General features: G+C 39.6%; 1 protein-coding gene across 1 annotated transcript in view; it reads left to right on the top strand.

Annotated features, from left to right (window-relative positions):
* The window catches only part of NALCN (sodium leak channel, non-selective), a 297,953-nt gene that overhangs the window by 111,565 nt on the left and 163,878 nt on the right, over window positions 1–22,510 (top strand). The window contains exons 11-12 of the mRNA XM_040267414.1: window positions 5,397–5,528; window positions 22,020–22,187. Of these exons, the coding sequence (XP_040123348.1) occupies window positions 5,397–5,528; window positions 22,020–22,187 (300 nt within the window). The remainder of the gene's footprint in view (window positions 1–5,396; window positions 5,529–22,019; window positions 22,188–22,510) is intronic.

The raw sequence follows: 22,510 nt of genomic DNA, 5'->3' as shown, positions 1-22,510 counted from the left end.
GCAAGGCTTCTGAGCATTCCTGACATTGCTGCCTTGGGGATGATTCTGTTATAGTCTCTTCTTAGTATTTTGGTAATTCCAACTGTCACATACGAAATCAGTAGTTCTTGGATCAAAGCCAGACTCAAAATAGATGCAAAACTTTTCTGGTGTTTTAAAAATATAAGTCAAATGACATCACAGTTGAAGGGAATTTCAAAAAATAGGATGTGTATTAGGATCTGAAGAGTCTTATATTAAGCATCTCTCTCTATATATATAGAGAGAGATCATATATATATATGTATGTACTTTCCAGGTGGCACTAGTGGTAGAGAACCTGCCTGCCATGCAGGAGAGGTAAGAGATGCAGGTTCAGTCCCTGGGTCAAGAAGATTCCCTAGAGGAGGGACTGGCAACCCACTCCAGTATTCTTGCCTGGAGAATCTCATGGACAGAGGAGCCTGGCAGACTACAGTCTATGGGATCGCAAAGAGCTGGACATGACTGAGCAACTGAGCATGTATATATATGCATGCATGCTAAGTTGCTTCTGTTGTGGATTGTCATTTCCTACACACACACACATACACACACATATATAAATATATACACACATACATATATACATCCATATGTACGTATATATCTATCCATCTATATATCCTGCATCCATCCTAAATCATACAACTGTGAAATCCCAAGTTAAATGATATTTTGTGGCACTGACAACTTTAACATTTTCCTTTACATTAAAATTTTTATAACAAAGTGAAAAATTGATGGGTATAAATTTGGACTGTCCTATAGATGTAAGTGTGAGTCTAAGTGCAACGTTGCCAGCCATTCTACATTGAGGAAGCCCGTAGCCACATTCAGACGTTGGTTGAGTTGGACTGAGTTGAACTGGCCCATGTAAACTAGCTCTAGCTTTGAAGCTAGAGTTCCTGGTTTTATTATTTAAATTTGGCTACCATACATACTGATCACCTTGATTCTTATTTAATATTTGAAAGTTATTACTGTGGAAGAAGTCAGCTGAACGATGGTGATTATAGCATATCAAAATCCTTTGTAAGTGATTATTTTAATGACTCTGTACCAACAGGGAAACGTAGACATTTAGACAAAAAACAACCTAATTATAATGACAGCACCAAAGTGAAGCAGTGACAGTTACAAAACCAATTTAAAAGTTTTTGACAGCCGTGGCTAAAAGCTTTGTTTAGACCTTTCAGTAATAACAGTTTACTTAAGACATAAATCCACAGCTAAGGAAAATAGAAAGAGAAAGTTGTGGCTTTTCTGTCATGCAGATGAAGTGGAAAGCAGTTGAAATGTTTTTAATAGAACGTTACCTTGAAAAAAGTCTAGAAAAGGAATAATAGTTATGGAATTTTAACTCTCTCAATGCAAGAAAGACTAAATAAAAATTCTAATCAGGGAATAATAGTTATGGAATTTTAACTCTCTCAATGCAAGAAAGACTAAATAGAAATTCTAATCAGGATAGAAACTTGCCAGCTGATATGCTTATCAACGTTATGAAGGTCAGTAGTTCCTGCAAGCAAGTTGACGTGCATTTACATATGTTGACTGACAGCCCTGGAATTTGATTTTGCATTATCCATGAAATAAAGTCAAGGGCAAATAATGGATGTAAGAACGCATCAGTAGCCATGGTGACACACAGCCTCACTAAACACCTGCTTTTCCAGTGGCTGTGACATCTCTCACATTATTAGACTTTATTGCTTTTATTTATCTCACTTGGTTCTGGACTCAGTCAAATATACAGCGTAATTAATTCTTTGACCTTGGGCAATTTATTTCTCACTGCTGAACAGAAAAAATACCTCGGTCACATTTTTTTTAAACTGCACATCTTAATAGAACATTTATAATACGTAAGTGCCGATATGAGAGCTGACAGATATTTATACGTTTATGATAACAACTTTTGGAGTAGCTGGTACTTGTCTCCATTTTACCAATGGGAAAACTGAGGCACGGAGAGGTTGAAGAACCTTGCTCAGGGCCACAACGCTTGTGCGTGGTAGAGTTTCAGGTCCACGCACTTTGGCTCAGAGCTCATGCTGTGGCCGACTGCAGGGTCATGAGACCACAAGAAGGCACACATTTGGATGCAGAGAGTCGACGGCAAGCTCAGAGGTATCCTGTTTTCCCTTTTCCTCTTCTCGGGTTCTGCTTTCATTAGGTTCTTTCAGTTGCAAAGATTGAAGAATTCTCAGGTCAAGATCAAGTGGTGTCCACATGTGTCTGTAAGAACCAGTGAAGCCCCAAAACAGGGCTCATCGTGGCTCTGTACCCCAGGCAGTTGGTGCCAAGGGGTGTAACTCAGTGATTCGTCGTGTGGTCAGCTTCCTTCTCCTCCTTCTGCTGGCCAGGGTCTTCAGCTTCTACCCCCTTCTTTTATGGATTTCCTGCCCACAGTGGGCAGGAGCTCCTAAAATGGACTTTAAGCAGACGTGGGTTCAGAGTCTGGTGCTGCTGTGTGCTTGCTGTGTGACCTTGGACAAGTGACTTAACCTGTCTGAACTCCGTGGAAGAAGTGGGTAATACATCTCACTATGTCGGGTTATGGTGGAGATGAAAGAAGTGAAAGAAATAGCATGCTTACAGTATGTAATACATGATAGCTAATATAATAATAGCCATTGTTTTTCGAGCATCTGATTATTTTACCTCAAGGTAGGCAGCAGGCTTGGACCAGATATGGATCCAAACTGTGGCTTCGTCTTCAGCATGTGTGTGACGGTGAGAAAGTTATTTAACTTCTCTGAGCCTTGGTTTCCTTCTCTATAAAATTAGCATAACTTCCTAGAACTGTTAGGACATTAAATGACTTCATTTATGTAAAGCACTTACAACAGCTTTGGGCACATAATAATTATAAATATAGACATCAGCTATTACTGGTTGTAGTATAATTTTCAATAACATTTATGCAGAGAGTATAAAGTTCTGGTTATATGAGGTAAGTAAATTATGAATGCCTATGGCATAGTACCTGTAGCTATGTACTCTATTGTATATTTAAAATTTACTAGGAGGATAGATCTTATGTTGTGTTCTTACCACAAGTAATAATAATAATATTAATAGAGGAGGCAAGAGGAAGCTTTGGGAGGTGATGGATATGTATATGGCTTTGATGATGGTCATACTTTCATGGGTGTATATTTATCCCCAAGCTCATTGAGTTATACACTTTCAATATGAACCACATTTTTTAATATAAACCATACTTTAATAAAGTGGCTTAAAACATAAAAATAAATTATTAAAAATAGTAATTTAAAAAAATAAACAATCCACAGAAATGATACATTAAAAATAAATAGATCTTAGGTTTCTCCTGCTTTTCCAGTTCTATGGTTTATCTCAAATGCTTTCATCAACAGTAGCTTTTTCTCTTAGCAGAATAAAGTGCTACTTGTTATGTGGTATCAGCTTTCCAAAAATAATTTTTCCATACAGTCAGCAGAAAGGATAAAACCTTCCTAACTGGCTAGTGAAAATTAAGATATAGGTTATACACAAGTTCAGTGAAATGTATTTTCAGCTTTTAATCAAAAGTCTCTGAAACTATCTCCCCAGGTACTTTTTAGCTGCCTGCGGATAAAAGATGGCTTTTCTCACAATACGTAGTGACAATCATCAAGTTATCTTAGAAAAGTGGTTCTGGACGTGTGTTTGCCAAGCAAAGGGAGGTTCTGCGGGAGAGAGGGATTGGAGGCTTGGGTTCAGTTCAGTTCAGTTGCTCAGTCGTGTCCGACTCTTTGCGACCTCATGAACTGCAGCACACCAGGCCTCCCTGTCCATCACCAACTCCCGAAGTTCACTCAAACTCATATCCATCGAGTCGGTTATGCCATCCAGCCATCTCATCCTCTGTCGGCCCCTTTTCCTCCTGCCCCCAATCCCTCCCAGCATCAGAGTCTTTTCCAATGAGTCAACTCTTCGCATGAGGTGGCCAGAGTACTGGAGTTTCAGCTTTAGCATCAGTCCTTCTAAAGAACACCCAGGACTGATCTCCTTTAGAATGCACTGGCTGGATCTCCTTGCAGTCCAAGGGACTCTCAAGAGTCTTCTCCAACACCACAGTTCAAAAGCATCAATTCCTCAGCACTCAGCTTTCTTTACAGTCCAACTCTCACATCCACACGTGACTACTGGAAAAACCATAGCCTTGACTAGATGGACCTTTATTGGCAAAGTAATGTCTCTGCTTTTCAACATGCTATCTAGGTTGGTCATAACCTTCCTTCCAAGGAGTAAGCGTCTTTTAATTTCATGGCTGCAATCACCATCTACAGTGATTTTGGAGCCCCCAAAAATAAAGTCTGACACTGTTTCCACTGTTTCCCCATCTATTTCCCATGAAGTGATGGGACCAGATGCCATGATCTTCGTTTTCTGACTGTTGGGCTTTAAGCCAACTTTTTCACTCTCCTCTTTCACTTTCATCAAGAGGCTTTTTAGTTCCTCTTCACTTTCTGCCATAAGGGTGGTGTCATCTGCACATCTGAGGTTATTGATATTTTTCCCAGCAATCTTGATTCCAGCTTGTGCTTCTTCCAGCCCAGCGTTTCTCATGATGTACTCTGCGTATAAGTTAAATAAGCAGGATGACAACATACAGCCTTGACGTACTCCTTTTCCTATTTGGAACCAGGCTGTTGTTCCATGTCCAGTTCTAACTGTTGCTTCCTGACCTGCATATAGGTTTCTCAAGAGGCAGGTCAGGTGGTCTGGTATGCCCATCTCTTTCAGAATTTTCCACAGTTTATTGTGATCCACACAGTCAAAGGCTTTGGCATAGTCAAGAAAGCAGAAATTGATGTTTTTCTGGAACTCTCTTGCTTTTTCGATGATCCAGCAGATGTTGGCAATTTGATCTCTAAAACCAGCTTGAACATCAGGAAGTTCACGGTTCACATATTGCTGAAGCCTGGCTTGGAGAATTTTGAGCATTACTTTACTAGCGTGTGAGATGAGTGCAATTGTGCGGTAGTTTGAGCATTCTTTGGCATTGCCTTTCTTTGGAGGTTTGGGTTAAGCACGTGCAAACTATTATATATAGAGTGGATAAACAGCAAGGTCTTCCTATATGGCACAAGGAACTAATATTCAATGTCCCATGATAAACCAGAATGGAAAAGAATCTGAAAAAAGACTGTGTGTATTGTGTATAACAATAACTGAATCACTTTGCTGGACAGCTGAAATTTACACAACACTGTAAATCAACTTTGTTTCAATAAAATAAAAGAAAGACTGTTCACAGTAGCATATAACAAAGATGTTGCAGATCCGGCAAGGTCTGAGCACATAGGTATGCTGAATCGTGAGTTTGTCTCTTCATTAAGAGTTCTTCTGTTTTGCCTCCTCAGCAAATGATGCGGTCGTCCATCTTCCACATGTTCATCCTGAGCATGGTGACCGTGGACGTGATCGTGGCCGCCAGCAACTATCACAAAGGAGAAAGCTTCAAGAGGCAGTATGACGAGTTCTACCTGGCGGAGGTAAGCGGCTCACGGGCACAACAGGTCACTTTTCAAAGCACCCAAGAACCTCGGCTCGTGACAGCAGCTTTTAGGAACATGAAAGTTCATGTCAGCTCAGTCATCATTTGACTGCAACCAAAGCTGATTCAGGGCTTCCCTGATAGCTCAGTGGGCACAGAATCTGCTTGCAGTGCAGGAGATGCGGGTTTGATCCCTGGGTTGGGAAGATCTCCTGGAGGAGGGCATGGAGACCCACTCCAGTATTCTTGCCTGGAGAATCCTATGGACAGAGGAGTCTGGCGAGCTACAGTCCATGGGGTTGCAAAGACTCAGACTCGACTGACGTGGCTGCGCATGCACGGAGCTGATTCATTCTCTACTGGCGAGGTGTTTCCCTTGGTCCCCGTGTTGCCTGATTTGTTTCCTGACCCCTAGGCCTGAGTGATCTTCCCCACATTGGGTGTCACATGCTTGAGTCACGTTGCCAAGGCAACATTTGCCCCGGGGAGTTACCCTGGCCATCTAGGTGTTTCCCTACCCACCTCTTTGTTTTCTCTCCATTGTCATATTGTGTGTCTGTTTGCTCCAAAGTGTAGGCAAGCACAGATTCAGAATATCGTAGATGAACTCAGCTCAACAGTACCAAGGACGAGAATGGAGGAAAATAGATTTCTTTTCTAAAAATCTGAGGTGTTACAGCCTGCAGTAAGGTGTAGTCAGAAATAGGTAGCTTTTAGAACTAACACCCAAAAAAGATGTCCTTTTCATTATAGGGGACTGGAATGCAAAAGTAGGAAGTCAAGAAACACCTGGGGTAACAGGCAAATTTGGCCTTGGAATACGGAATGAAGCAGGGCAAAGGCTAATAGAGTTTTGCCAAGAGAACGCACTGGACATAGCAAACACCCTCTTCCAACAACACAAGAGAAGACTCTGCACATGGACATCAGCAGATGGTCGACACCAAAATCAGATTGATTATATTCTTTGCAGCCAAAGATGGAGAAGCTCTATACAGTTAGCAAAAACAAGACCGGGAGCTGACTGTGGCTCACATCATGAACTCCTTATTGCCAAATTCAGACTTAATTTCTTCAATTTGAAGAAAGTAGGGAAAACCACTAGACCATTCAGGTATGATCTAAATCCAATGCCTTATGATTATACAGTGGAAGTGAGAAATAGATTTAAGGGACTAGATCTGATAGAGTGCCTGATGAATTGTGGACTGAGGTTCGTGACATTGTACAGGAGACAGGGATCAAGACCATCCCCATGGAAAAGAAATGCAAAAAGCAAAATAGCTGTCTGAGGAGGCCTTACAAATAACTGTGAAAAGAAGAGAAGTGAAAAGCAGAGAAAAGGAAAGATATAAGCATCTGAATGCAGAGTTCCAAAGAAGAGCAAGAAGAGATAAGAAAGCCTTCCTCAGTGATCAATGCAAAGAAATAGAGGAAAACAACAGAATGGGAAAGACTAGAGATCTCTTCAAGAAAATTAGAGATACCAAGGGAACATTTCATGCAAAGATGGACTCGATAAAGGACAGAAATGGTATGGACCTAACAGAAGCAGAAGATATTAAGAAGAGGTGGCAAGAATACACAGAAGAACTATACAAAAAAGATCTTCATGACCCAGATAAGCACAATGGTGGTTTCTCTCTTTACCTAGAGCCAGACATCCTGGAATGTGAAGTCAAGTGGGCCTTAGAAAGCATCACTACGAACAAAGCTAGTGGAGGTGATGGAATTCCAGTTGAGCTCTTTCAAATCCTGAAAGATGATGCTGTGAAAGTGCTGCACTCAATATGCCAGCAAATTTGGAAAACTCAGCAGTGGCCACAGGACTGGAAAAGGTCAGTTTTCATTCGAATCCCAAAGAAAGGCAATGCCAAAGAATGCTCAAACTACTGCACAATTGCACTCATCTCACACGCTAGTAAAGTAATGCTCAAAATTCTCCAAGCCAGGCTTCAGCAATATGTGAACCATGAACTTCCAGCTGTTCAAGCTGGTTTTAGAAACGCCAGAGGAACCAGAGATCAAATTGCCAACATCTGCTGGATCATGGAAAAAACAAGAGAGTTCCAGAGAAACATCTATTTCTGCCTTCTTAACTATGCCAAAGCCTTTGACTGTGTGGATCACAATAAACTGTGGAAAATTCTGAAAGAGATGGGCATACCAGACCACCTGACCTGCCTCTTGAGAAACCTATATGCAGGTCAGGAAGCAACAGTTAGAACTGGACATGGAACAACAGCCTGGTTCCAAATAGGAAAAGGAGTACGTCAAGGCTGTATATTGTCACACTACTTATTTAACTTATATGCAGAGTACATCATGAGAAACGCTGGGCTGGAAGAAGCACAAGCTGGAATCAAGATTGCTGGGAAAAATATCAATAACCTCAGATGTGCAGATGACACCACCCTTATGGCAGAAAGTGAAGAGGAACTAAAAAGCCTCTTGATGAAAGTGAAAGAGGAGAGTGAAAAAGTTGGCTTAAAACTCAACAGTCAGAAAACGAAGATCATGGCATCTGGTCCCATCACTTCATGGGAAATAGATGGGGAAACAGTGGAAACAGACTTTCTTTTTTGGGGCTCCAAAATCACTGCAGATGGTGACTGCAGCCATGAAATTAAAAGACGCTCACTCCTTGGAAGAAAAGTTATGACCAACCTAGATAGCATGTTGAAAAGCAGAGACATTACTTTGCCAACAAAGGTCCATCTAGTCAAGGCTATGGTTTTCCCAGTGGTCATGTGTGGATGTGAGAGTTGGACAGTGAAGAAAGCTGAGCGCCGAAAATTGATGCTTTTGAACTGTGGTGTTGGAGAAGACTCTTGAGAGTCCGTTGGACTGCAAGGAGATCCAGCCAGTGCATTCTAAAGGAGATCAGCCCTGGGTGTTCTTTGGAAGGACTGATGCTCAAGCTGAAACTCCAATGCTTTGGCCACATTATGCAAAGAGTTGACTCATTGGAAAATATCTTGATGCTGGGAGGGATTGGGGGCAGGAGGAGAAGGGGACAACAGAAGATGAGATGGCTGGATGGCATTACCAACTCGATGGACATGAGTTTGAGTGAACTCCTGGAGTTAATGATGGGCAGGGAGGCCTGGCATGCTGCGATTCCTAGGGTCTCAGAGTTGAACATGACTAAGCAACTGAACTGAACTGAACTGAAGTGATTAAAACAACAAATCTTTTGCTTCCTACAACTCATGCTAGAGTTTTGTAGTAGCGCTTCTTACTGCTGGGATAACCTTGTTAACATTTGTTGCTTAAATATTTCTTAATGATTTCCAGAGACCCCTGCCTTTTTTATTGTGAAGAATTATGTCTATAACAGATCTTAGAATTCAGGGGTTCTGCATTTATGGAAAAATTGATTGACAGACAACTGTTTAGAAACCCATTCATCATGTAAGTGAGGAATACATATCTAACTGTGCTACACTTGGAGAAATCCAATATATGAAAAATAAAACTTAAAAAGCAGAAGCATCACAATGTGATTATTTTTATTACAAAAGCACTTTCCACATACAAAATCAATTTGCCTCAGAGTTGGGTTCTCTTCTATATCCGGAATTCTCCCAGTACATTTAAAAATGGATTTGGTTAACAAAAAGTCAATCCACCCACACATCAATTTTTCAGAAAAAGAATTGATGGTATACAGCTATTGAATACAAACTTCTACGTGGGTATGCAGAAACTTTTAAGGAGTCACTTATGAATTCCTCCCTTGGTGGAGATGTGTTTCCTGTAAGAAAATGTCATTACTATCAAACTTTCTCTGAAATAGTCTCCAGGACATGACATTGCCTAATAACTGTATCATATATGGAACATTTTTGTTGTTTTTCAGTTGCTAAGTCATGTCTGACTCTTTGCGATCTCATGGACTGTAGCCAGCCAGGCTCCTCTGTCCTTGGGGCTTCTTAGGCAAGAATACTGTAGTGGGTTGCTATTTCCTTCTCTAGGGGATCTTCCTGGACCAAAGATTGAACCTAATCTCCTGGATCAGCAGGCTGCTTCTTTACCACTGAGCCATTTAGAATTGTGGTGTATGGAGCTTACAGTTAAGCAAGAAATATAGACAGTAAATAGTAACAAGTTTTTATGCTATGGAGAATCAATGACATAGGCTCACAAAGAAATTATGTCCAACCAAACACCTGAAAAATGGATATAATTTTGCTGCAAATCCAGCACAGAAAGTATGGATCGTTATTAAAAGCAGAGAGGGGAGAATTGCTTTACAATGCTGTGTTAGTTTCTGCTGTACAACAGCCTGAACCAGCTATCAATACACATATATCCCCACCCTCTTGAGCCTCCCTTCTGCTCCTCCATCCTGCCCCTCTAGGTCATCACAGAGCACCAGCTGAGCTCCCTTGCTATTATACAGAAGCTTGACACTAGCTATCTATTTTACATTGATAAGTGTGTATTTCAACGCTACTCTCTCAATTCATCCCAACCTGTCCTACCCCTGCTGTGTCCACATGTCCATTTTCTATGTCTGCTTCTCTATTCCTGCCCTGCAAATAGATTCATCAGTACTGTTTTTCTAGATTCTATATGTATCAGTTCAGTTCAGTCACTCAGTCAGTCATGTCCGACTCTTTGCAACCCCATGGAAAGTACCAGGCCAGGCCTCCCTGTCCATCACCAACTCCTGGAGCTTACTCAAACTCATGTTTATCATGCCATCCAACCATCTCATCCTCTGTCGTCCACTTCTCCTGCCTTCAATCTTTCCCAGCAACAGGGTCTTTTCCAATGACTCTGTTCTTCGCATCAGGTGACCAAAGTATTAGAGGTTCAGCTTCAATATCAGTCCCTCCAATGAATATTCAGTACTGATTTCCTTTAGAATTGACTGGTTGGATCTCCTTGCAGTCCAAGGGACTCTCAAGAGTCTTCTCTAACACCAGAGTTCAAAAGCATCAATTCTTCGGCACTCAGTCTTCTTTATGGTCCAACTCTCACATCCATACATGACTACTAGAAAAACCATAGCTTTGACCAGATGGACCTTTGTCAGCAAAAGAAATGTCTCTGCTTTTTAATATGTTGTCTAGGTTGGTCATAACTTTTCTTCTAAGGAGCAAGAGACTTTTCATGGCTGTAGTCACCATCTGCAGTGATTTTGGAGCCCAAGAAAATTAAATCTGTCACTGTTTCCATTGTTTTCCCATCTATTTGCCATGAAGAGATGCAACTGGAAGCCATGATTTTCATTTTTTGAATGTTGAATTTTAAACCAGCTTTTCACTCTCCTCTTTCACTTTTATCAAGAGGCTCTTTAGTTCTTCTTCACTTTCTGCCATAAGGGTGGTGTCATCTGCATATCTGAGGTTATTGATATTTCCTCCAGCTATCTTGATTCCAGCTTGTGCTTCATCCAGCCCAGTGTTTCTCATGATGTACTCTGCATAGAAGTTAAATAAGCAGGGTGACAATATGCAGCCTTGACGTACTCCTTTCCCAATTTGGAACCAGTCACCATTATTCCATGTCCGGTTCTAACTGTTGCTTCCTGACCTGTGTGCAGATTTCTCAGAAGGGAGGTAAGGTGGTCTGGTATTTCCATATCTTTAAGAATTTTTCAGTTTGTTGTGATCCACACAGTCAAAGGCTTTGGCATAGTCAATAAAGCAGAAGTAAATGTTTTTCTGGAATTCCCTTGCTTTTTCATATTCAACAGATGTTGGCAATTTGATCTCTGCTTCCTCTACCTTTTCTAAATCCAGCTTGACCTCCATCTGGAAGTCCTTGGTTCACGTACTGTTGAAGCCTCACTTGGAGAATTTTGAGCATTACTTTGCTAGTGTGAGATGAATGCTATTATGCAGTAGTTTGAACATTCTTTGGCATTGCCTTTCTTTAGGATTGGAATGAAAACTGACCTTTTCCAGTCCTGTGGCCACTGCTGAGTTTTCCCAATTTACTGGCAAATTGAGTGCATCACTTTAACAGCATCATCCTTTAGGACTTGAAATAGCTTAGCTGGAATTCCATCACCTCTACCAGCTTTGTTCATAGACTCCAGGATATCTGACTGTAGCTGAGGGATCACACCATCGTGGTTATCTGGGTCATGAAGATCTTTTTTGTATAGTGCTTCTGAGTATTCTTGCCACCTCTTCTTAATATCTTCTGCTTCTGGTAGGTCCATACCATTTCTGTCCTTTATTAAGCCCGTCTTTGCATGAAATGTTCCCTTGGTATCCCTTGGTATCTCTAATTTTCTCGAAGAGATCTCTAGTCTTTCTCATGCTACTGTTTTCATCATTTCTTTACATTGATTGCTGAGGAAGGCTTTCTTATCTCTTCTTGCTATTTTTTGGAACTCTGCATTCAAATGGGTATATCTTTCGTTTTCTCCTTGCCTTTAGCGTCTCTTCTTTTCTCAGCCATTTTAAGGCCTCCTCAGACAACTATTTTGCCTTTTTGCATTTCTTTTTCTTGGGGATTTTCTTGATCCCTACCTCCTGTACAATGTCACGAACCTCCATCCATAGTTCTTCAGGCACTCTGTCAATCAAATCTAATCCCTCGAATCTATTTGTCACTTCTGCTGTGTAATCGTAAGGGATTTGATTTAGATCGTACCTGAATGTTCTAGTGTTTTTCCCTACTTTCTTCAATTTAATTAATTTGAAATAAGAAGTTCATGATCTGAGCCACAGTCAGCTCCTGGTCTTGTTTTTGTTGACTGTATAGAGCTTCTCCATCTTTGGCTGCAAAGAATATAATCAATCTGATTTCAGTATTGACCATCTGGTGATGTCCACAGGTAGAGTCTTATCTTGTTTTGTTGGAAGAGAGTGTTTGCTATGGCCAGTACATTCTCTTGGCAAAACTCTGTCAGTCTTTGCCCTCCTTCATTTTCTACTTTGAGGTCAAACTTGCCTGTTATTCTTGTTAATATATGAAATTTGTTTTTCTCTTTCTGACTTATTTCTGACTTACTTCACTCTGTTTGACAGACTCTAGGTTTATCCACCTCAAATCCACTACAAATGACCCAACTGATGATCATACTATAAGAAATTCCAACAAAATTTCAAATGTTCTAATATTGTAGAGTTCACTGATACTATTTAAGGGTATAGGTAGCATCCAATGGTAGTTGAAAAATCCTTGTTGTTCTTTTTGTATATTAGTACTATTTTAAAAAATAAATTTATGTTTTAATTTATTTTGGCTGCACTGGGTTTTCATTGCTCTGTGCAGGCTTTCTCTATTTGCAGCAAGGTGGGTCTTCCCATTGCAGAGGCTTCTCTTGTTGCAGAGCACAGGCTGTAGGCACACGGGTTCAGTAGTCGCAGCTCAGAAGTTGTGACACGCTAGCTTCATTGCCCCGAGGCATATGGGATCTTCCCAGACCAGGGATAACACCTGTGCCCTCTGCATTGGCAAACAGGTTCTTAACCACTGTGCCACCAAGAAATTTCCATAGTACTATTTTTTTAATTTAAAAAATCAAAAAGAGAGGTTGTTGTTCGGTCACTAAGTTGTGTCTGACTCTTCACAACCCCATGGACTGCAGCATGCCAGGCTTCCCTGTCCTTCACCATCTCCCGGAGTTTACTCAAACTCCTGTCCATTGAGCCAGTGATGACATTCAACCATCTCATCCTCTGTCATCTTCTTCTCCTCCTGACTTCAGTCTGTTCCAGCATCAGACAGGGTCTTTCCCAATGGGTCGACTCTTTGCATCAGGTGGGATTGCATGGTAAAATATGGCACATGCTATCTTTCTATTAATTGTTGCCCACTTCCCAAACCACTGAAAGTAAATTCGATTTTCATCAACAACATAGTAGAGATTTAGTTCACTTAAAAAAAAAAAGTATCACTTTATTCTTGAACTACTGAAACATTCAGAATTTGTTCCACATCTCTTAATTGATGAGGTGTATCTGAGTTTCCCAAAGTGTGATTGATCTTTATTCCAATCACATTATCTCTTTTCTTTGTATCAGGAACTTCTATACAAGTCAAAGTGGTGAGTTTAATCACACGATTTTTTTAAAATAAAATATTCTCTTTTGAAAAAAATTGATAAAGATGATTTGGGCTTAAGCCAAGAGTCAACAGACTTTTTTCTTGCAGAGCCAGACAGTAAACATTTCAGACTTTTCAGACCATGTGTCCTCTGCTTCAGCTACTCAACTCTGCTGTTGTTATGCAGAAGGGAATGTGGCCTCAGAGTGGTTGTGTGCCAACAAAACTTTCTTTACAAAAATAAGCAATGAGCTTGATCTTGGTTTAAGCTGTAGAAACACCATCTGAGCCACCAAGGAAGCCTCTAGAAATACAGGGCATGTCAACGAACATCCCTTTGTGTTGAATTCAAATATAGTAAGACTAACAACATAATAGCTGCCATTTTTTTAAGAAGTTGCATTATGTTGCCAAGTGCTTTAGAGGAATTTATTATGTCTGTTAATCCTCAAAATGGCTATAATAACAGCAATTCAAGTTTATGGACTATAATCATACAGTATTTAAGGAAATAACATTATGTAATATTTTATAAAGTTTATTTTTAAAATAGATCACCAGAGGCCATGAGTTTTCAGAGAAGTAATTTCTTGAGTTCCCACATATTCCAGAGTAAATTATTTTGAAAATCCAAAATAAATCATTAAGAGTCAATTTGCAGTCTAGAAAACAGTCTTTAAGCATAAATTAAGTTGCTTGGCTTCTGTTGAAAGACTGGGGCCTTGTTTAGTTACTTTGGTTTAATTAACCTAAATTTAGAATTAGTTGAGAAACAGGGAAAACTTTTCTTTGTTTTTGAGGCTCTACATAAACATAACAATGTAAAGATTTACTTTCTTTTGGAAGTTTTCATTTTGCATTTTGATCTAAAATAATCCATTGTCATTACTGTTATACATAAAACCATATTACTATACATTAATATAATGAACATAATTATATTTTACAATGTATAAATGTATTTGTATTTATTAAATTTATTAATATACTTTAATAATATCATTTATATTTGTTAATTTTATTAACAAATAATAAAACTTGAACAGTACTTAAACAATGCTTTTGCCTGGAGGCTCAGATGGTAAGGAATCTGCCTGCAGTGCAGGAGACCCAAGTTCAGTCCCTGAGTCAGGAAGATCCCCTGGAGAATAAAATGGCAACTGACTCCAGAATTCCAGGGACAGAGGAGCCTGATGGGCTACAGTTGATGGGATCTCAAAAAGTTGGACACAATTGAGTGACTCACACTTTTAATTTTCATTATATAAAAATATGTAAATATATCTGTATATCCACCAAATTGTACATTTAACAGAAATTTATCAGTACAGCCTTATGCACAGATTAAAAATTTTAACAGAATTCCTATTTTAAGAAACTTGTCGATTGCTGAGAGTGAGAGAGAACAATGAAGCTCTAAGAGCATGCCCTTGTTTAATTTCTGGTCAAGAGACAGGTTTACCTCATTTTGAACTCCAGGGTGTCTGTTCGGTTTCCTATTTTTCTCTGATTGTTCTGTTTTGAAGCAGAAGGCCTTTCACCAACATGGATTCATTTTGCCATCTTATAGAAAGTTATCTTTTCTAGCAAAGTGGTTTCTATGTTCCTCTGAAGACATTTGCTTTAAGATATTTGTTAAAATGAAATTACGTGAAAGAGCCATTTATTTTAGTTCCAACAGAATCTGACACCCATGTTTCAGCTCATTAATCACAAGAAATGACTGAAATATGAAAATAACTCATCTTATCCTACCAGCAGTCTTTCATATTATCATTGGGTTTAATTTCATCTTCTGGGAAACTTCAATTAAATAAGTTTCTTTTGACTATAGCTTCTTCATGTTTTTCTAAAGGATTTGAGCAGTATCTTGTTAGGTGAAAAATAATACAATAATGACATTTTTGACTATTCAATGATCCATCTCCAAAGTCTGCTCTTTACCTGTCTAGAGAATTGAAGGTGTGCCATAGACTGAGAGCATCTGATTTACTGACACCTCAGAAATGATGTGGGTCACCATTTATTTGAGCGTTATTTAACTTAAATTTCATTTAGGAGAATAGAGGTACCTGTATTGTGTTTCTTGTGAGTTTTATGCTAGAGTCTTCTTTTGTGATAAGTGTGCATTCATTTTCTAATGAATATCCATCATGTTTCTCTGAAATTATGAATAGAGTTTGCAACACAAATCTTGGATAATATATTTCAAGTATCTTTGCACATATGGGCAGTATCTCTGCTCTTTTATCTTCTCAGACCTGTGTATCACAATCAGCTCATTTATAATTTGTCACTGATCAATGTTCATACATTATTCATGGAATTAAAAGGGCAGAACAGTTTCCATTGTTCCATTTATATTAAGCATGTAATTTTCCAGTCAGTTATTTTTCTCCAGAAACTTGGCCATCAACTTGTTGTCTTACCTGCTAGCCTCACAAATCCAATTACACGTTCTTTTGGAAAACAAGCATTTTAAACTAATTTCTTGTATTCTTCATTCTAAAAAAAAAAAAATCTTTTCACAAGTTATGTGCTGTCATTATAAGAACAAATATAGTAATGTTTCTTAGGACAGTAACTCCTGTCATTTTTATTTGTTTAATTAAATGTATTTCATTTTATTTAATTTTAATTAAATTTGCATTCCATTATTGATAATTTCCTTGAGGACAAGAGGGCTGGTTATAGTAGATATTACATAGCATATTTATTAGTATAAGATTTAGTATAAGATGAAAATTTGGAAAATAAATAATAAAATGTGGTATTTTAAAAACTCATAAAACCTGCATTCCTGAAAATGTTAGTGAAACTCTGCTATGGTGACATCAAACCTGATTTATCTGTATAGCATAAATTCTCAAGAGGGGGTGGGAAAAACCCCTAAGGGGATAAAAACTGTTCTTGGAGAGGCAAAAAAAAACCCTACTCTTTCCATATATAAAGCAGAGTTAGATATGTTTATATTTATAACATATATATGCTAATAAAAATTCCATATGATGTAGTGATTAGAAACAAAATATCTAAAAAAGGCTCAGGGGGTTGTTAAAAAAAGATTGCAAATCCCTGATTTAGGAAAAATTGTAAGAAGAAAGAAATATTTTGGTGTTTTCATGTATTGTTTTCAAGTTTCTTCAAGTAACATGGCCAACAATGTTTAGGAAAAGGTTTAGTATCCTCCTCTCACAAATCTTGCCTTCCCTCTTAAAAAGACAAATTTCAACTTTAAGCACCCACTCATGGTATAATGTCCTCTGAAGATTCAAGACAGAGGAAAGGTCCCACTGTGACCTTCTCAGGGTGGGGCCTGCTGAGTTAGGAGCCAAGGTCATGGGTGCTCCTAGACTAGGGGTAATGAAGGGGAGACTCCCAAAGGTTGCAATGCTGACTGCTAAGGATTTGCAGAGGACCTGGAGATTGTCATACTGAGTGAAGTGAGTCAGAGAAAGACAGATGTCGTATGATATCACTTCTACATGGAATCTAAAAAATGGTACAAGTGAGCATATTTGCAAAACAGAAATGGAATCACAGATGTAGAAAACAAATTTATGGTTGCCAAGGGGGAAGTGAAGGAGGGATAAACTGGGAGACTGGGAACTTCCCTAGCGGTCCAGTGGTTAAGATTCCACACTTCCACTGCAGAGGGCGTGGATTCAATCCTTGGTCGCAGAACTGAGATCCCACGTGCTGCATGGCATCGCGCACACACACAAAAAACTGGGAGACTGAGATTGACATACGCACACTACTATATATAAAATAGATAACTAATAAGGACCTGCTGTATAGCACAGGGAACTGTGCTCAGTACTCTGTAATGACCTGTATGGGAAGAGAATCTAAAAAGAATGGATATATGTATATGTAAACTGACTCCCTTTGCAGTATAACTAAAACTAACACAACATTGTAAATCAACTGTACTCCAATAAATTAAAAACAAAAAAGGTTTGCAGTAAACCTCTAAATTGGGCACCTGCTTAGATGATGCTTTGGGGGAGCACTTCCATGTAACTGGATTCTGCAGATAACTTGCCAGTCTCCTTCCTTTTGTATGCCAGCACTATGAATGGTAAGTTCCACGCTGTCCAGCAGCTGTCAATGTTGAGTTCATTGACTCAGGCTAGAGCCATCCATTGAACGGAGCTTACTAAAATTACCTCCTCACTGCTTCTGCCCTGATTGTTCCAAACCATTATCTTCTGCTGAATTGAAATCCTGTGCTAAACCCTCTAACCGACACGGACAACTTAATTTTCCTAAATCCCTTCTGTAATTCCTGACAGACTTCTCCCCTTTGCCAGAATAACCCATAATTATGAGTAAGTTCGACATATTTTTATGTATCATATTCTTCCATGAAATTTTATGACTTTGGGACTAATACTATTTCTTGGAGAATGGGATGCTGGCCTGTAACAATTCACAGACAATGTTAACAATGTTCATGTTCACATGTGAATGTTAACATTCACAGATAATGTAACCAAGGCATTTGCTCCCAGGAGAACTGGATTCAGGAATTCTAGTAGGAAAGATCAGTAGGAATGTTAGTGTTTATACATAATCACATAATAATTTGCCAAATCATTTTTAGTGCCTTTTAGTGGTTTTAAAAGCACATGGTTTTCCCACCAGGTGAATAATAATGCACAGGGATCCAACTGCATACTTATTATAAATTATGATCATTTAAACAGATTGTTCCATCTGTCTTTTGATAGCAAATGTTAAGTTAGTAAAGTGGTTAATTGTATTTATATGTAATTAGGCAGTCTACTCAAATGTATTTCAGGCATTTATTGGTAGTTCCCTGATTTAAAAAAAAAAAAAGAAAAGGCCACTTTGATATGAATTACGTTCGTTCGCTTGGAATGAAAGTCTGAAAATACAGGTGAGGGAGAGGTGGACCCAGGGTACTGGCCACTGCTCCCTCTGTTAATACAGCTGCTGAGCCAGGCTGCAGGGAAGCCTTCAGATGGACCCATGGAGTTTCAGTTTCTCCAAGACTCTGCCTGGGGGAAGGGACAGCTGCTGGACTTCCTCCTTGTGCTGCAGGGCCCCGGCTGAGAAGCCAGGGCTGGAGATTAATTGCCTCTTACTGGGACTTGTGGCCAGGATCTGGATCCTCTGGCCACCTGAGGCCAACCCTGCAGAGGAACTGTGGTCCTGGGAGACTCAGAAGAATCCTGCTGATCTCTGAGATCTTTGGAATCTCCCAAAGAGCTGAATTACTCGCAGGAATGGATTCCACCCGCCTGGGATGGAATCCTGACACAAAGCAGCTTCTTCCTTCTTGTCGTTGTTGTTCGGTCATGGAGTTGTGTCCAATTCTGCGGCCCCGTGGACTGCAGCATGCCAGGCTTCTCTGTCCTTCACCATCTCCCAGAGTGTGCTCAAGTTCATGTCCATTGAGTAGGTGATGTTATCCAACCATCTCATCCTTGGCGGCCCCCTTCTCCTTTTGCCTTCCCCCTACTGCCCAGCCAAGGGGCCGTAGTGTTATAGGTCATTTATCATCAAAAATAATCTCACCACTGTTGAGAGCATTAAAGACAAATAAACAAAACATATAGCAGTGAGCAAGCAAAGAAAAATATTCTCACACAAAGGGACTCAGAAAATGAAGATGGAATTTGAAATCCAAGATGAATATGTACAGAAAATTCCCAATCAAGTAGAATGGATAGGCCAGAGAAGAGACACCCTGCCTAGTGTCTCAAAGATGGTTAATTATGGCAAAAAACAGACCTTCTGAACTTTGACTAACATGTTCCAAAAAATGAGCTGAAAGGGCATGGTCGTTGATGAGAGCTAATTATATGAGAGAACAAGTGGGCAAAAATAAAGAGTTGGTAGAAAGCAAGAGGGAAAATCAAGAGTCTAAACTTGATTTGGGAATAATAGGAGTCCCTGAAGAACAAAGGGAATGGAAGAGTAATAATAAACCAGAGAAGAAAATGTTCCTAAACTGAGGCGTTTCTGTCCCACTCTTGGCAACTCCATGGACTGCAGCCCGCCAGGCTCCTCCGTCCATGGGAGTCTCCAGGCAAGGATACTGGAGTGGGTTGCCATGCCCTCCTCCAGGGTTCTGACTCAGTGATCGAACCCATATCTCGTGCATCTCCTACATTGACAGGCATGTTCTTTACCACTGGCTCCACCTGGGGCTTGATAAAAAAGCAATAATTACTATTTAAGAAGCTAGAATTGGGACTTGCCTGGCAGACCAGTGGTTAGGACTGCAAGCTTCCACTGCAGAGGGCACAGTTCAGTCCCTGGTTGTAGAACTAAGGTCATGTAAGACATTCAGTGTGGCCAAAAAAAAAATAAAGTCTTTGGTGGATGATCTCAGAAAAAGCAAAATTTAGGAAGAGGTGTGGTAGCACTAGGAGTGGGGGTGAAAGATGGATACTGTGCAGTTTGTAGGTTGGTAAGGGTGTGAGGAAAGTGAAAGAGGAGAGCGAAAAAGCTGGCTTAAAGCTCAACATTCAGAAAACGAAGATCATGGTATCTGGTCCCATCACTTCATGGGAAATAGATGGAGAAATAGTGGAAACAGTGTCAGACTTTATTTTGGGGGGCTCCAAAATCACTGCAGATGGTGATTGCAGCCAGGAAATTAAAAGATGCTTACTCCTTGGAAGAAAAGTTATGACCAACCTAGATAGCATATTCAAAAGCAGAGACATTACTTTGCCAACAAAGGTCCGTCTAGTCAAGGCTATGGTTTTTCCAGTGGTCATGTATGGATGTGAGGTTTGGACTGTGAAGAAGGCTGAGTGCCGAAGAATTGATGCTTTTGAACTGTGGTGTTGGAGAAGACTCCTGAGAGTCCATTGGACTGTAAGGAGATCCAACCAGTCCATTCTGAAGGAGATCAGCCCTGGGATTTCTTTGGAGGGAATGATGCTAAAGCTGAAACTCCAATACTTTAGCCACCTCATGCGAAGAGTTGACTCATTGGAAAAGACTCTGATGCTGGGAGGGATTTGGGGCAGGAGGAGAAGGGAACGACAGAGGATGAGATGGCTGGACAGCATCACTGACTCAATGGACGTTGAGTGTGAGTGAACTCTGAGAGTTGGTGATGGACAGGGAGGCCTGGCGTGCTGTGATTCATGGGGTCGCAGAGAGTCGGACACGACTGAGTGACTGAACTGAACTGAAGGGTGTGAGGGAAGAGTGAGCAAGACCTTTTGTGCAGGAGAGGAGTTTGCAATTATTTAATTTGGATGCAATAATAAAAAGGTATAGATTAATATATGACAGTCGAGCCTTAAACTGGGAGATTAGAAAAATAGAGTCTAAATAAACAAGGAAGAAAAAAGACATTAACAACAATTTTCCCAAGCCAGTAAAGACAAGAAAAAGTTAAAAGATAAATATCAATGACACACAATAAACTAAAAACATAAGACTAGGTATACCTTTGGCACGCTAAATGTAAGAAGGCTAAATTTTCCTATTAAAAATCATAGAAAATATGCCCTTACAGAAGAAACGATTGATTACAGAATGGGGCAAAGAAGGTTCAAGATTTTTTTTTTTAAATCATAGAAAATATGATCATGTTTAAACACAAAATAAATAGCTTATTGATTTTAGGAAACACATAGAACGTGGTCCCCAGAAGTGGCTGAAAATTATCTATGAAATTATTAAGAGTGATACCTAGAATAGTAAAACATTTAAAATGCTTAGCAGAACATGCAAAACTTAGAGGAATATTCTCAAGGTCAAAAAAGTGTTTTGACGTGAATGCAGAACTCCTAGGGGGCACCAGGGCCAGTAGCTGCCCTGAGGGTGTCTGCGTGTTCTTATCACCTAGAACGTGCCTTAAAGAGCTGTAACCTGGATAGAAGGCTGGGCTATATAGCATCAGGACACATGAGGTCTTCACCTCTGTGAGAGAAGGAAAATGTCCCTCCATCAAAAGGAAATCTTGAGTAAAACTTCAGCCATGATCCTGACTCCAGAAGAATAGAAAAAGAGTACGCTTTACTGAAAATCAGTCTGCATGTGCCTGCCCACGTGGGATTGAAATTCAAAGTCACTTTACTTTCAGGTCTGGGGAATGTCCACCGGGAAGTTGATTTAAAGGGGTACCAAATTTTAAGATACCTCATGTTGCCTGGTCAACCAGTTCTTTCTGGGGAAAAAAAAAAAAGAAGTACTCTAAGTACTGGTCTTGAAAATTTAGAGGAAATTAATGAAATAATACCTCTCAGAAACAATTAATACTTTTACGTGCTTTTCTGATCACTGAAGATACATTTGGTCTGTGATGTTCTAGTTGGTATATTTTAAAACCATCTTTTTAATAAAATTTCATTCTAGATTTTTATGTAACATATCTTCTCATTTTTTTATGCTAGTGATGAAAATTCATGCACTAACAAACACATGACATATTTTGAAATAAATTGAGGGTTGATTTTAATTTCACTCTTTTTTCCTCTAGGTGGCTTTTACAGTACTTTTTGATTTGGAAGCACTTCTGAAGATATGGTGTTTGGGATTCACTGGGTATATTAGCTCATCTCTCCACAAATTCGAGCTGCTCCTCGTAATTGGAACCACTCTTCATGCATATCCAGACCTTTATCATTCCCAATTCACATACTTTCAGGTAATACACATAATGCCTGTTTTTCTTTAGAATTGTTTTCTTTCCAGAGAATATACATGCATTCTAACAACTAGATATTGCAACAACCTTAGTAACTACAAACTTGAGATGGGCTCAGTGACATCTTAAATACCAAAAATAGCACATTCATAAGTCATGGGGACTTCCTTGGTGGACCAGAGATTAACACGCTGAGCTTCCAATATAGGGGACGCTGGTTTGATTCCTGGTCAGGAAACTAAGATCTCATGTGTGCTGGTATAACCAAAACTAAATGAGGTAAATCAAATATAATGGACTTCCCTGGCAGTCTAGTGATTAGA

This window comes from Oryx dammah, unplaced genomic scaffold (genome assembly GCF_014754425.2).
Source record: "Oryx dammah isolate SB20612 unplaced genomic scaffold, SCBI_Odam_1.1 HiC_scaffold_24, whole genome shotgun sequence".
In the NCBI taxonomy this organism is placed as follows: domain Eukaryota; kingdom Metazoa; phylum Chordata; class Mammalia; order Artiodactyla; family Bovidae; genus Oryx; species Oryx dammah.
Note: the sequence above shows the minus strand (reverse complement) of the source record. Positions and strands in the feature narration are given on the sequence as shown.